Source organism: Sorex araneus, chromosome X (genome assembly GCF_027595985.1).
Source record: "Sorex araneus isolate mSorAra2 chromosome X, mSorAra2.pri, whole genome shotgun sequence".
NCBI classification, from domain to species: Eukaryota; Metazoa; Chordata; class Mammalia; order Eulipotyphla; family Soricidae; genus Sorex; species Sorex araneus.
Window position 1 is genome coordinate 77,891,013 of NC_073313.1, and position 14,972 is coordinate 77,905,984.

At 40.6% G+C, this 14,972-nt stretch overlaps 1 protein-coding gene across 1 annotated transcript; it reads left to right on the forward strand.

Moving 5' to 3' along the window:
* Positions 1–10,773: 10,773 nt before the first annotated feature.
* Positions 10,774–11,578, forward strand: LOC101546192 (overexpressed in colon carcinoma 1 protein-like). The gene has a single exon (XM_004606654.2). The coding sequence runs from the start codon at positions 10,774–10,776 to the stop codon at positions 10,981–10,983; it is 210 nt and encodes a 69-aa protein (XP_004606711.1). The 3' UTR covers positions 10,984–11,578.
* The last annotated feature ends 3,394 nt before the right edge of the window (positions 11,579–14,972 follow it).

Genomic DNA, 14,972 nt, shown 5'->3' on the forward strand with positions numbered 1-14,972 from the left:
AATCTGTTTTTCCCCAACCTTTTTTGATTTTAGCTTTCATATAATAAAAAACTTTGGATATAAGCCAAGGTCATAAATCACGAATCACTAACTCCCATTGATTTCTCTCTGCGAAGATGTTTATAATAAATAATGGTTCAACAAATTTAGCAAAAAATTAAATATATATATATATATAAGAAGTGCCTTCTGGGGGCTGGAGAGATAGCACAGCAGATAGGGCACTTGCCTTGCACTCAGCCAACCCAGGTTCGATTCCCAGCATCCCATATGGTCCCCTGAGCACCACCAGGAGTAATTCCTGAGTGCAAAGCCAGGAGTAACCCCTTTGCATCTCCAGGTGTGACCCAAAAAGAAAAAAAAAGTGTCTTTTAGTCATGAAAAAATTGTGCCAAGTTGTATTTAGTTTCTAAAGGAAGGCAGCCAGGGTTTGTCAGCCTTCATACATGGTCTAGAAATGCTGTTCCCCTTTCTTTTCTACATTTAAAAGATCAGCACTTAGGACTGCCATAGCATTTCAAGACGTTACTGTCTGAATTATGATTTTCTTTAGTTTACTTAAAATATGATTCTTGGTGGAAGAGAGGAGCTCCAGAAGAAAAAAATGTATCTTCATATTGATTTTCAAGAAAGCATCTATTTTGCATAGAAGGAGTATGTGTATTGGACATTACAATAGATTATTCAGACCTGAAGAAGTGATGGAACATCCTGGATATCGGAATGAACTCAGATTCACATTCTCAGTTTGGGAAGACAGAAATAAATCTAAGTCCCATAAAATATAAACTTCTCTAAATTGCAGGAAATAATTTTCAAAATTTAACATATGCCAACAATTGACTAGGAATGTTTAAGATGTCACATACTGCCCTATTCACATAATAATAGAGACTTGGAGCATTGAGGGGTGCAGCTTTCTGGAAATCATGTGATCCTGCCAAATCAATGAGCCACTCACTTAAATTTTGCGCTGCAGGCAGTGTTTTAATTACATACAACACAGAACTAGCTTGTTTTTCATGAAGTGAAATAGGTTAACATACATAAAAAACAGTCAATTTCATAGAAATTACTTCACCAATACAGAAATGATGGGGCTGGAGCAATAGCACAGCAGGTAGGGCGTTTGCCTTGCACCCAGCCCACCCAGATTCGAATCCTCCATCCCTCTTAGAGAGTCCGGCAAGCTACCAAGAGTATCCCGCCCCCATGGCAGATCCTGGCAAGCTACCCGTGGCATATTCAATATGCCAAAAACAGTAACAAGAAGTGTCACAATGGAGACATCACTGGTGCCCGCTCGAGCAAATTGAACTATGGGATGACAGTGCTACAGTCCTACATACAGAAATGATTCTGAGAGCCACAGATTTTATAAGGGTATGACATTTGCCATGCATGCAGTCAAGCCAGGTTTGAATCCCTGGCACTATATATGTTCCCGAGGCACCATCAGGAAGGAATACTCCCTGAGTACAAAGCCAGGGATAATCCCTGAGCATAGCCAGGTATGACCAATGTCACCCCACCAAAATAATGATGAGTCGAAACTGTAAAAATTATATAAAACTAAACTTAATCCCAATTATAGTGTTTTCCGTGTTTAATATTTTTCCAGGTTTAATTTGAAGCTCATGCTCCAAATTCACGTCTACAATAATGATGTTCTGAGAGTTCAGAAACATATCAAAAGACACATCTCCAAAAGAGTTGATAAGAAATAACTTCCTAATAAATATAGCTATGCTTTTCAAGATTCTATACAGCTTTATGCTACCAGAACATTTAAAGAAGAAAAATAGAAGAATAAGTTAAAGAATCTCAGTTTATTTTAAAAGTAAAAATACACAGGCCAGGGAAAAAAAGAACAAGGGAGATAGCAAAAAAAATACACAGGCCAGGGCAATGATACAGTGGGTAGGAGGGAACCTTGGGTCATTGGTAAAACAAAACGAACACTGATGGTGGGTTTGGAGTCGGAAGACTGAATGTCCAAAATTCTGTTATTATAGCTTTGTTAAATCATGGTGTCTAAATTTTAAAGATGTTTCTCCACAGACTGGGAGAAACTATTTTCCCCATCACTCATCCACCAATGGGTTAATATCCACCATATATAAAGCACTGGTACAAGAAAGAACATTCAACCCTTCAAAAATGAGGAGAAGAAATGAACAGGAACTTTTTGAAAGAAGAAATACAAATGGTCTTGGGACTGGAGTGATAGCATAGCAGGTATGGCGTTTGCCTTGCACCTGGCCGACCCAGGTTCGATTCCCAGCATCCCACATGGTCCCTGAATACTGCCAGGAGTAATTCCTGAGTGCATGAGCCAGGAGTAACCCCTGTGCAACGCCAGGTATAACCCAAAAAGAAAAAAATAAATTAAGTTGACTGTAGGATAACATGGGTTTGTCCTTTCTGCCTTGACACAGAAGCTTAGGTTTATTGGGTTACTCCCATCACAGTGCTCCCATTCCTCTGTGTTAATATGTAACTTCTTTCTTTGTTCTCTATTAACTTGTGAATATTGTTTTTCTCTTCTCCTTAAGTTCTTTGCATAGTTAATTGAGAGCAATGTCCTTTTTGTATGGGCACAAGAAAACAGTAAATGCTATGCTTTTATAACTTGGAAGTTAATTGACTCCAAATGATATTTTCCTCCAGGACATCTGTTCTCTCGACTTAAGCTTCAGTTGCCCTAATTTCCTAGCACCCCCAAAAGCAGGGTCCCAGTGAGGGACTGGATGGACCCAAGGCAAGCAGTGAGCTATGTGCTACCCTGGCATCGAGATGGGCCTGGCCAAAGTGCCATAATGCTTGACTATAAGTTAAGAGCATGGTCATGGTCAAATTCTGTCATGATCCAAAAAGTAATAACTAGATTCAGACCCTGCTAGGGTTAGGAATGATTAATCTGGCCTGAGCACTGTAGCCTGAGTCTGTAGCAAGATGCTCCCAGGAGAGCTGCCCTACAAGCCTCAATGTATCTCTTATTGTGTCTATACAAAAATAACTAATATTAAGATGTTAATTAAGATGTTAATCAAGTTATTGGACTAAGGAGAAGAGGAACACCCCTGGATGTGTTTCTGCCCTTGAGCCTGATGGGCAGCCAGGAAGGGCTTTCTTATGTTGATTTTGCTACCGGACTGGGTGTAGTGTTGGCCCAGAGTGCTAAGTGTAGAGAGACAGGAGTTGGAGAAGTGGGGAAAGAGAGCAGAGAGCAAGATGGAGCACAGAGAGATGAGCGGGAGAGATAGGAGACAGGAAATAGGAGCAGTGTGAAACTAGAATGGGGGGGGCTCAGAGAGTAAGGAACAGGTGCGTGGGGAGCATGGAATAAACTCCCTGATCAACCAACCGGCTTGGCCCTCATTATCTCCTCTGTCTGCACCATGGCACGGTCCGCCCCGGCTGGGTGAGTGGCCAAAGCCCACCCAAGCCGAGCAGTGAGGGGGAGAGCCAACGGGGCTCCCCTGGCTGCTGGGAGATTATACAGCTGACTAAAATCTCTCTGCCTTGTAATCTCTCTGGGAGCATTTCACTTGCACAGTCTCTTTGGGGAAAATCATTTAAATGAATTGTATTTGAAGAGATTTCTGAGGGTTGTGATAAAATGGGTCAGATCACTATCTACAGAGAATTCTGTCTGGGAAAAGTTACCAAATAATAAAAAGAATAATGAGAAGGGCTATGACAGAAAGAGAAGAGTCTTTAATATGAAAAACGCAGGAAGAGGAAAATCATTGCCTGAAAAGACTATACTCGTCATCTCATACATTTTCTTGCTTTTGTGTTTACTTTCATAGTTCTCTTCCACGGTAAATTGCTTTATTATAGGACAGAAAGGGAACAGCATGACTTTTTTAATATTTTTAATCAGTTTCTCTGATTGCTCTCTGCAGTTACAACATCCCACTCCTTCCACTGGCACAAAGGATTAGCAACTTTGCCGTTTGGTCCTGCTGAAGATTCCTGAGGACTCAATCCTTTCCCTCAGAAACCACTAGCATAATTAAGCTTCATGTGAGTCCATCTGCCTTAGTACTTGGCACCATAATAAGAGCTAAAAAGATACCTGTGGGGGACAGAGAGATAGCACAGTGGGTAGGGTGCTTGTTCTGCATGTGACCAACTCAGGTTCAATCCCCAGCATCCCATATGGTCCCCTGAGCACCACCAGGAGTGATTCCTGTTGCAGAGCCAGGTGTGGCCCCCAAACGAAAACAAACAAACATAGATACCTGTAGACTGCAGAGTCCTCCTGCTACAGGCATCATCTCAACATAATCCTTTTCTTTATATGCTCTGCCTTGTTTAAATGGCTACTTGAAGTACTGCTGATTTTCACCCATAATGCTTTCACCTTTCTCCTTGCTCTCTTCCCAGTGTTTCATAATGGGCTGCTGCTTTGCCCACTCTCTACTTTGTTCAGAAACTACGGAACTGCAAATGAAAAGCCACTAATGAAAGCTTCTATTCCTCCTTCCTTTCATCTTTCACATAGTGTCCCTCTTATGCAGTCATATCCTGCCTGCTTCCCACTCTGAAATTAGACGCATGCAGACAGACACGGTACCTCTATGACATCAAGTTTCTATTCCCCTTCAGCACAAACGTTAGTCTATTTCAAACATGTTTCTCCTGTTTTTTGTACATTGAGAAGATGGGGAAAGAAGAGAAGGATAAACCAAAGAAAAGACAAAATGGGACTCAAGGGCCAGATGGTAAAATGGGTAGGGCACTTGCCTTGCATGCAACTGACCTGGGTGGTTTCATCTCTGGCACACCGTGTGGTTCCCCAGAACCACCAGGAGTGATTCATGAGTGCAGAGCCCAGAGTGACCCCGGGGCATCACCAGGTGAGGCCCAAAAACAAAACAAATGAAAAGTCATTCGAGAGCGTCTCTGGTGACAGAATTATATATGTGTATAAACATAAATTTATACATACACACGTTCCTGCTTATTATTTATATTATAGAATGTTTACCTAAACACTGAATCTTGATATGCAATAGAGATTACAAAGCATAATCTCATCTGGAAGACCAAAACAAAAATAAAAAATCATATACCAAGACTTAAATGACTTTTGGCTTTATAATGTAAAAGAAACATAAACACTAATACAAATGTAAATCATTTTAACTCAATAAAAATAAAATTCAACACAAGAAAATAAATTGACAATATCCAATTAGCACTTAACTATGAAGGGGCATGTGCTTGCCCCTCAAATTATTATTATGCTCTTAGCAAAAGGAAAATACTAGTATACACTGATGAACCTGCTTGAAAAGATGTATTATTAAAACCTGTGTGTTTGGTGAGTTTTTTTTCCTGAAGCTGGGAGCATGAATATAGTCAAAAAACACTTTCATTTTAAATATGGAGGTCAGGTTTGCTAATTCTTTTCATGGTTTCATTTCAGAGATATAATTTTTAGCATCTTGAAAAAAAAACTGTCCTAGTTCAGAAATCTGATCAAAAGGATGATTATTCAAAAAGATAATACAATCTATGTTTATTTCACAATATTCACAATAGTCAGAATCTGGAAGCATCCAAGTGCCTGAGAACAGAGGATTGGATAAAGAAACAATGGTACATATGCACAATGGAATACTACACAGCTGTTAGGAAAAATGAAGTCATGAAATTCTCTATAAATGGATAGATATGGACAGAATCATGCTGAGTCATAAGGAGAGGTACAGACATAGAACAATTGCACTCATTTGTGGGACATTAAAAAAAAAGTATGACACTAATGCCCTAGGACAGCAGAAACACGGGCCAGGAGGATTGGTCCATGATTGGAAGCTTGCCTCAGGTGCTGGCAGAGAAGGCAGTTGGGATAGAGAAGGGACCACTATAGCAATGGTAGTTGGAACTGATCACTCTTGATAAGAACTGCCTGCTGAAAGTAGGTAAAGAAACAAACATAATAACCTCTCAGTATTTCCATTGCAAATCATAATGCCCAAAAGGAGAGACAGAGACAGAGAGAGGCAGAATAAAAGTGCCTGCCATAGAGGCAGGCTGGAGGTATATATATGTGCCTGTGTGTGAGTGTGGGGTTGCAGGAGGGAAACTGGGGTCATTGGTAGTTGGAAATATATACCGGTGGAGGGATGGGTGTTGGGATATTGTACGACTGAAACCCAAAAATAGACAGCTTTGTAACTGTGTATCTCAAGGTGACTCCATTTTTTAAAAATCATATACACTTCAAAAAGAGATAAAATTATTTATTATTACATTTTTCTAAAACCAAATGCTATAATAAAAAAGTTCATTTAAGAATTAAAAAGTAGGCTTTCCTTTCTCATCTACTTTCATCAGTATGCAATTCTTTTATTTTCTTCCCATAACAGCAAATTTATCTATTTTTTTATTAATGAGTCACCATGAGGGAATAGTTAACAGAGTTTCATGCTTGTGTTACAGTCATACATTACTCTAGTACCCATCCCTCCACCAGTGCCCATTCACCTGCACCAATGGCCCCAGAGTCCCTCCCATCCCCCATCCCTTCCCCCCAACCCCATCCCTGTGACAGGGAATTCCTTTTTGTTCTCTCTCTCCTTTTGGGTGTTGCAGTTTGCAATGGAGGTACTGGGTGGTTATCGTGTTCAATCTATAGTCTGCTTTCAACCCGCCTCTCCCATCCCAAGTGGATCCTCCACCACACTTTAGTTGGTGTTCCCTTCTCTATCGGAGCTGCCTTTTCCCCCAGCATGTGAGGCCGGCTTCCATGCCATGGAGCAAATCTCCAGGTACTTATTGCTACGATTTTGGGGTATTAGTCTCACATTCTGTTGTTTTATATTCCACATATGAGTGAAATTTTACTATGTCTGTCTCTTTCTTTCTGACTCATTTCACTTAGCATGATACTTGTTGCTCAGTTGTGTGTCATCTTTGAAGATACCTTTAATTTCAATATCGTGGAGGGTTTTGCCAACCTTGTCTTCAATGTATCTTATGGATTGTGGTCTGATGTTAAGGTCTTTAGTCCATTTTGATCTGACTTTTGTGCATGATGTAAGGTCGAGGTCTAAGCCCAGTTTTTTGCATGTGGTTGTCCAGTTGTGTCAGCACCTTTTGTTGAAGAAGCTTTCCTTGCTCCACTTCACATTTCTTGCTCCCTTATCAAATAACAGATGATCATATATTTGGGTTTGCATGCATGGATACTCCACTCTGTTCCATTGATCTGTGGCTCTGCCTTTCTTCCAGTACCATGCTGTTTTAATTGTTACCATTTTGTAGTAGAGTATGAGGTTGGAGAGGTTGATGCCTCCCATCGTCTTTTTCCCAAGAATTGCTTTAGCTATTCGTGGACGTTTATTGTTCCATATGAATGTCAGGAGTGTTTGATCCATTTCTTTGAAGAATTTCATGGGTATCCTTACAGGGATTGCATTGAATCTGTATAATTCTTTGGGGAGTATTGCCATTTTGACAATGTTAAGTCTTCCTATCTATGAGCAGGAAGTATGTTTCCATTTCCTCGTGTCCTCTTTTATTTTGTGGAGTAGCGTTTTGTATTTTTCTTTGTAGAGATCCTTTACCTCCTTAGTTAGGCTGATTCCGATCAGTCTGCAATTCTTTTCTTGTGGTGTCTCTGTCTGCTTTTGGTATTGGGGTAATACCTGTCTCATAAAAAATATTTGAAAGTGTTTGTTTCTTCAATTTCCTGGAAAAACTTGAAAAAGATTGGCAGTAGGCCCTCTTTAAAGGTTTGAAAGAATTCACTAGTGACTCTGTCTGGGCCTGAGCATTTATTTTGTGGAAGACTTTTGATTACCATTTAAATTTCCTCAATAGTGATAGGTTTGTTCAGGTATTTCAAATCTTCTTGGTTCAGACTTGGGAGGTTATAGGAATCCAGGAATTTATCCATTTTTTCTAGGTTCACTTGTTTTGTGGCATAGAGATTCTCAAAGTAATCTCTAATGATCCTTTGAATTTCTGTGGTTTCTGTTGTGATACCCCCGCCTTTCATTTCTGATTTGGTTTATTAAGGTTCACTCCCTTTCTTCATGAGTCTTGATGGTAGTGGTTTGTCAATCTTCTTTATTTTTCAAAGAAACAGCTCATGGCTTCATTCATCTTTTGGATTGTTTTTATAGTTAATTTAATTAATTGGTTAAAATTCTTTAATTAAAAATTAAGCTCATTAATTTCTGCTCTAAATTTTATTTTCTTCCACCTGCCTAGTTTTGGCTCCTCATTATGGTTATTTTCCAAGATCTTAAGCAGTGAATTCAAGTTATTTATGTGGAACCTTCCTTCCTACCTGATGAATGCTTGCAGAACTATAAACTTTCCTCAACACAACTTTTGCTGTGTCCCACAAGTTATGGAAGCTCATGTTCTCATTCTCATTTGCTTACAGGAATCTTTTAACTTCCACTTTGACATTCTCTCTAAGCAACTGGTTCTTCAGTAGTGAACTGTTTAATTTCCAGGTGTTTGATTTGATTGCCTGGTTCTGTGTGATTAACTTCTATTCTCAGTTCACTATGGTCTGAAAAAATAGTTGAAACAATTTTTATCCTCTTAATTAAGTAGGATTCAACCCGGGGATTTAAGAATGGTTTAACATTCACAGGTCAATCAACATAACACACCTTATCAATGAGAGAAAAAATAAAAACCATATGATCTATGACTGAAACACAAACATGAAAGTGTTTTAAGTGTGTTACTGTACCTCACAGTGATTCACTATTAATTTTTTTTAATTTTTAAAAATTAAAAAAAACATAATCATATCAATAGATGCAGAGAAAGCATTTGACAAGATCTAGCACTCATTCATGATAAACACTCTCAACAAAATGGGAGTTGACTTTCCTCATTATAGTCAAAACCATCTATGACAAGTCCACAGCAAACATTATCCTCAATGGGGAAAAATCAAAAGCCTTCCCATTAAGATTAGGCACAGGACAAGGTTGCCCATTCTCACCACTACTATTCAATATAGTACTGGAAGTATTTGCCAATTAGGCAAGAAAAGATCTATCAAGCGTACTCAGATAGGAAAGGAAGACGTCAAGCTTTCACTATTTGCAGATGACATAATACTAAACTTAGAAAATCCTAAGGACTTTAACAAAAAATCTCCTAGAAACAATAGATTAGTATAGTAAAGTGGCCAGTTACAAAATTAATACCTTAAAAGCCCATATATTTTGAATAATTAATAGTGAAAGATATTCAATTTTAAAAATAATGAAAGAGAAGAAAGATATTTAAACAAAAATACCATTCACAATTGTGCCTCAGAAAATCAAGTGCCTCAGAATCAGCTGATCTAAAGAGGGGAAGAACCTGTGCAAAGAAAACTACAAAACACTATTTCAAGAGATAAAAGAGCACACGCGGAAATGGAGACATCAGTTAACATGTATATTCTAGCTCCATCCCTGTTGCAGAAAATTAAACGAGTTTACCATTCTTTACAGCTGCATAGTACTCCATTTAACCATAGGAGATGAGTTACTTTAGCTAGATGGAAAAGTGTGACTTTAGCCAGTTAAAAAAGAAGTGAGTTTAGCTAATTTGAAAAAAAAAAAGTGATGTTAGCCTTTTGGGGGGGGGGGAGATGACTTCAGAGTTTTGGGGAAAAAATAACTTTAACTATTTGAAAAAAAACAAATATGTTACTTTAGCCAGTTGAGAAAAAATGTCTTTAGCCAGTTCAAGAATGTGACTATAGCCAGTTGAAAAATAAAGTGACTTTAGCCAGTTGAAAAAAGAAAGTGACTTCAGCCAGCTAAAAAAAAAATGAGAGAGAGAGGAAGAGGAGGAGGAAGAAGAAGAAGGAGAAGGAGAAGAAGAAGAAGAAGAAGAAGAAGAAGAAGAAGAAGAAGAAGAAGAAGAAGAAGAAGAAGAAGAAGAAGAAGAAGAAGAAGAAGAAGAAGAAGAAGGAGGAGGAGGAGGAGGAGGAGGAGGAGGAGGAGGAGGAGGAGGAGGAGGAGGAGGAGGAGGAGGAGGAAGAACAAAGAGGAGGAGAAAGAGGAGAAGGAAGAAGAGGAAGATTAAGAAGAGGAAGAAGAGGAAGAGGAAGAAGAGCACCTGCCATCGAGGCAGTCTGGATGATGGGGGGTGGGAGGGAAACTGGGGACACTAGTGATGGGAAATGTACACTGAAAACTAATCATGAACAGCTTTGTAAGGGTCAATCTCACAGTGATTCAATAAAAATATATATATTTTTTACCTTTATCCATAGTTTATTTTATATTCAAACAATATATAAAGATGCAACCCATCAATTCAACTTTGAAATCAATAAAAATATATTAATTAATTTAATTTAAATAAAAGAAAAGGAAGGGGGGGCGGTGGCCTTTCCGCCTCGACCCGCGCGGGGCCCGCGCGCCCCGGCCAGTGCCTCCCGGCAGCGCGCGAGGCCGGTCCCCACTCGCCCCCCCACTACCGGCCCGGCCCCGCGCGCCCCCCGCCCGCCAGCATTCCTGTCGGGGCGCGCCGCCCTCCGCCGCCTCCGCCTTCGTCTCCGCCCCCGCGGCGCGGCCGCCTGCTCCGAGCGCAGCTGCCTGCTCAGAGCGCTGCTGCCTGCTCAGAGCGCTGCTGCCTGCTCAGAGCGCTACTGCCTGCTCTCAGCGCTGCTGCCTGCTCAGAGCGCTACTGCCTGCTCTCAGCGCTGCTGCCTGCTCTCAGCGCTGCTGCCTGCTCTCAGCGCTACTGCCTGCTCGGAGCGCGGCTGCCCTCGCCAGCGGCGGCACGATGGGCTGCGGGACCTCCACGGCCACCAAGAAGGGCACGGGCCGAGGCCGTGCAAAAGAAGCCAACGATGTAACAGAATTATCTATCACAGATGACATGAGAAGAAACTACGGAGGGGTGTATGTCGGTCCCCCATCTGAAGCTGTCAGCGAGGTTCCCGGTCAGACCAAGACTACGGAAAAATTAGAAGAAACTAAACTCACTGGATAATCACAAGCTTGTTGAGACGTGGCAGCGATTTCATTCCCTGGGACACTGTCACTGCAGACCTTTCCGTGCAACTTCTGAAGAGTCGCCTGCTCCAACACACCGCAGTCCTCCCAGCTCAGAACCAGGGGTCCAGGACGAATGTTGTGGTACCAGAAAGAGTAAAGGCTAAACAGTATGCCCTCGTCCGTGGAACTTTCTGGCAGCCCACCCCGACCCCCGCCCGAGAATGGCACATCAAGGCATGCATGCTGCCCTGCGCCCGCACAGACTCTGCTGCCCTGCATGCTCAGCCCGAACCGCTCGCTACAGGACACTGCTCTCCAGGACCACGTCTTCCCACCGATACTTTCTTGGTAGTTTCTATGGAACAGAAACTTTCTTCTATTAATAACTTCAAATCATAAGGCACTAGAAATGAATGACCGGAAGTAATGTATCTGTTGGCTCTCTCTCACTATTGTTTTTACTTCATGTTAATTTGTAATTATAAAATTATTCAGTTGATTCTTAGTTATTTCTCTTTCCCCTTGTCATTGTTTTCATGAGGCTATCATAATTTTCATGTCAGAGAATCTCCTTTATCAGCAACAATGTCTTGTACCACAATATTTTAAAATAAATGACTGAAATGTGCATGACCCATTAGTATTTTTTATGAACTTCCAATGTTCTTTAGCCAAAGGATTATGTAACCTTGAATATCTCATGGCCATTGTGTCTCTCAATCACTCTTCCTAATGATCTGGGCATCTCATCCTGGTGGTTAGTGGGATATTTGGAAATTTCTTATCTAAAGAATGACTGTGTATGTCCACTTGATACTGCAATGTACATGACTTGGTTTACCACTGTATTTCAACAATTAAAATATGTTTATCCCTCTTTAAAAAAATAAAATAAAGAAAAGAAAACGAAGAATAAAGTGACCTTAGCCAGGTGTGTGGGGGGAGTGACTCTAGTTAGTTGAAAAAACATAAAACTGACTTTAGTGAGTTGAGCAAAAAAAGTGACTTTAGCCTGTTGAAAAAAAATAAAAGTGACTTCAACGAGTGGTGGGGGGGGGGGGCGGTGGACTAGAGACTTTAGCCAGTTGAGGAAAAAAGTGGCTTTAGCCAGAAGGGAAAACAGTGATTTCAGCCAGTCGAATAAAGAAGTGTGAGAGAGAGAGAGATAAGAAAAGTGCCTGCCATGGAGACAGGCTGGTGGAGGGCGGGGGGTGGGAGGGAAACTAGAGACACTGGTATTGAAGAAATGTACACTGGTGGAGGGATGGGTGTTGGAACATTTATATGACTTAAACCTAATCATGAACAGCTTTGTAAGGGTCGTTTTCACAGTGATTCAATAAAAATAAATAAATTAATTAATTAATTTACTTAAAAGAAAAGAGCAGAGAGGTATGAAGTAGCAGAGAGGTATGAGCTTGCAATGAAGCAACTTCTGGCAGAAATTTCTCTAGACTTAGTTACTAAAATACAGAAATCCAAAATCTTGTGGCCAAACGACCTCATATCTCTTCATTCTCAGCAATGGAAAACAAATTATCAAATGCTTCCTTTCCAGCAGGTCCGACTTTGTGTGTGTGTGTGTGGGGGGGAACTCCAAACAATAATAGTGAGTTTCAGAGACTAGCACACATCCAAAAGAACAAAAGCAACCACTGCTGGAGAGGATGTGGGGAGAAAGGGACCCTTCTACACTGCTGGTGGGAATGCCGACTGGTTCAGCCCTTTTGGAAAACAATATGGACGATTCTCAAAAAATTAGAAATTGAGCTCCCATTTGACCCAGCAATACCACTGCTGGGAATATATCCCAGAGAAGCAAAAAAGTATAGTCGAAATGACATCTGCGGGGCTGGAGCAATAGCACAGTGGGTAGGGCGTTTGCCTTGCACGAGGCCGACCCGGGTTCAATTCCCAGCATCCCATATGGTCCCCTGAGCACCACCAGGGGTAATTCCTGAGTGCAGAGCCAGGAGTAACCCATGAGAATCGCCGGGTGTGACCCAAAAAGCAAAAAAAAAAAAAAAAAAAAAAGAAATGACATCTGCACTCATATGTTCATCACAGCATTATTTACAATAGCCAGAATCTGGAAAAAACCCTAGTGCCCTAGAACAGATGACTGGTTGAAGAAACTTTGGTACATCTGTACAATGGAATACTATGCAGCTGTTAGAAAAAATGAGGTCATGAACTTTGCATATAAGTGGATCGGCATGGAAAGTATCATGCTAAGTGAAATGAGTCAGAAAGAGACAGACATAGAAAGATTGCACTCATCTGTGGAATATAGAATAACAGAGTAGGAGACTAACACCCAAGAATAGTAGAAATAAATACCAGGAGGTTGGCTCCATGGCTTGGAAGCTGGCCTCACATTCTAAAAAAAAAGTCAGCTCAGATAGAGAAGAGAACACCAAGTAAAATGTGGTTGGAGGCCACACGGGAGAAGGGTGAAGCGTGCTGAATGTAGACTAGAGACTGAATACAATACAATGGCCACTCAACACCATTATTGCAAATCACAACACCTAGTTAGAGAGAGAGAGCAGAAGGGAAGACCCTGCCACAGTGGCGGGGGTGGGGTGGGGGGTGGGGGGGGAGATGGGATTGGGGTGGTGGGAGGGATGCTGGGTTTATTGGTGGTGGAGAATGGGCACTGGTGAAGGGATGGGTTCTCGAACTTTGTATGAGGGAAACATGAGCACGAAAATGTATAGATCTGTAACTGTACCCTCACTGTGACTCACTAAAAAATAATTTTTTTAAAAAAGCAAAAAAAAATAATAAATAAATAGTGCAAATATAGTCACCACCACTTGAAATATTTTTGATATTTTCTCATCAAATTATGTGTATGATGCTTATGACACGTGTCATATACAAGCTAAGTATATGACAAGTGTCATATACAAGTTAAATATATGACACTTATGACAGAGGAATTCTATCAGTTTTAAAAGTCTAAAAATTCTTACAGTTTTGTACAGTTCTTTTGTACAGTTCAATTCATATTCTACTATAGTTAGTATAGTAAAATTAGAATAAGAATAAGCAAATTACTGGGGCTGGAGCGATAATACAGCTGGTAGGGCGTTTGCCTTGCACGTGCCGACCCGGGTTCTAATCCCAGCATCCCATATGATCCCCTGAGTACCGCCAGGAGTAATTCCTGAGTGAACAGCCAGGAGTAATCCCTGTGCATCGCCGGGTGTGACCCAAAAACAAACAAAATAAAGAGTAAGCAAATTACTCAATGAACACTCAATTGATAAGTTAATTAAAGACAAACCCATTCAATGGGTAAAGCTTTTAAGCGGTGCTGAAATAACTTGAAAAACCTATTTATAATAGTTTGTGCCTGAAAACAATCAAGTGCCCACGGAAGAACAATGAACAGTGAGTGGAGAGATAGTATAATAGCAATGCCCTGAATAATGATGACCTTGTTAGATTCACAGTACAAGTTCCTGTGCAGTTCCCAAACTTCAGTGGGTGTGGAATTGGTAATTCATAAGAACTCACCAGCATTAACAGTATGGAAAAAAATAGTGAGTTTTTTTGTTGAAATATTGAATGTAATCAAAGTAAAGAGAAAGTAAAGTGAAATTTATTTTTTATTATTTATTTATTTATTTACATAGGCGGGGTGGGGGGCTAGGGGTGGGGGGATCGGGGGGAAGTTTACTGTGGTTCTTGGTGCTGGAATATGTGCACTGGTGAAGGGATGGGTGTTTGAGCATTGTATAACTGAGACTTAAGCCTGAAAGCTTTGTAACTTTCCACATGGTGATTCAATAAAAAATAATAAATTAATTAATAAAAAAAGAAAAGAAAGAATGTGTCTTTAGCCAGGTGGGGAAAAAAGTGATCTTACAATGATGGTTGGAGGGATTGCTCAGGATTGGAGATGTATGTGAAAGTAGATAAACGACCAAACATGATGGCCTCTCATTATCTGTATTGCAAACCATGATACCATAA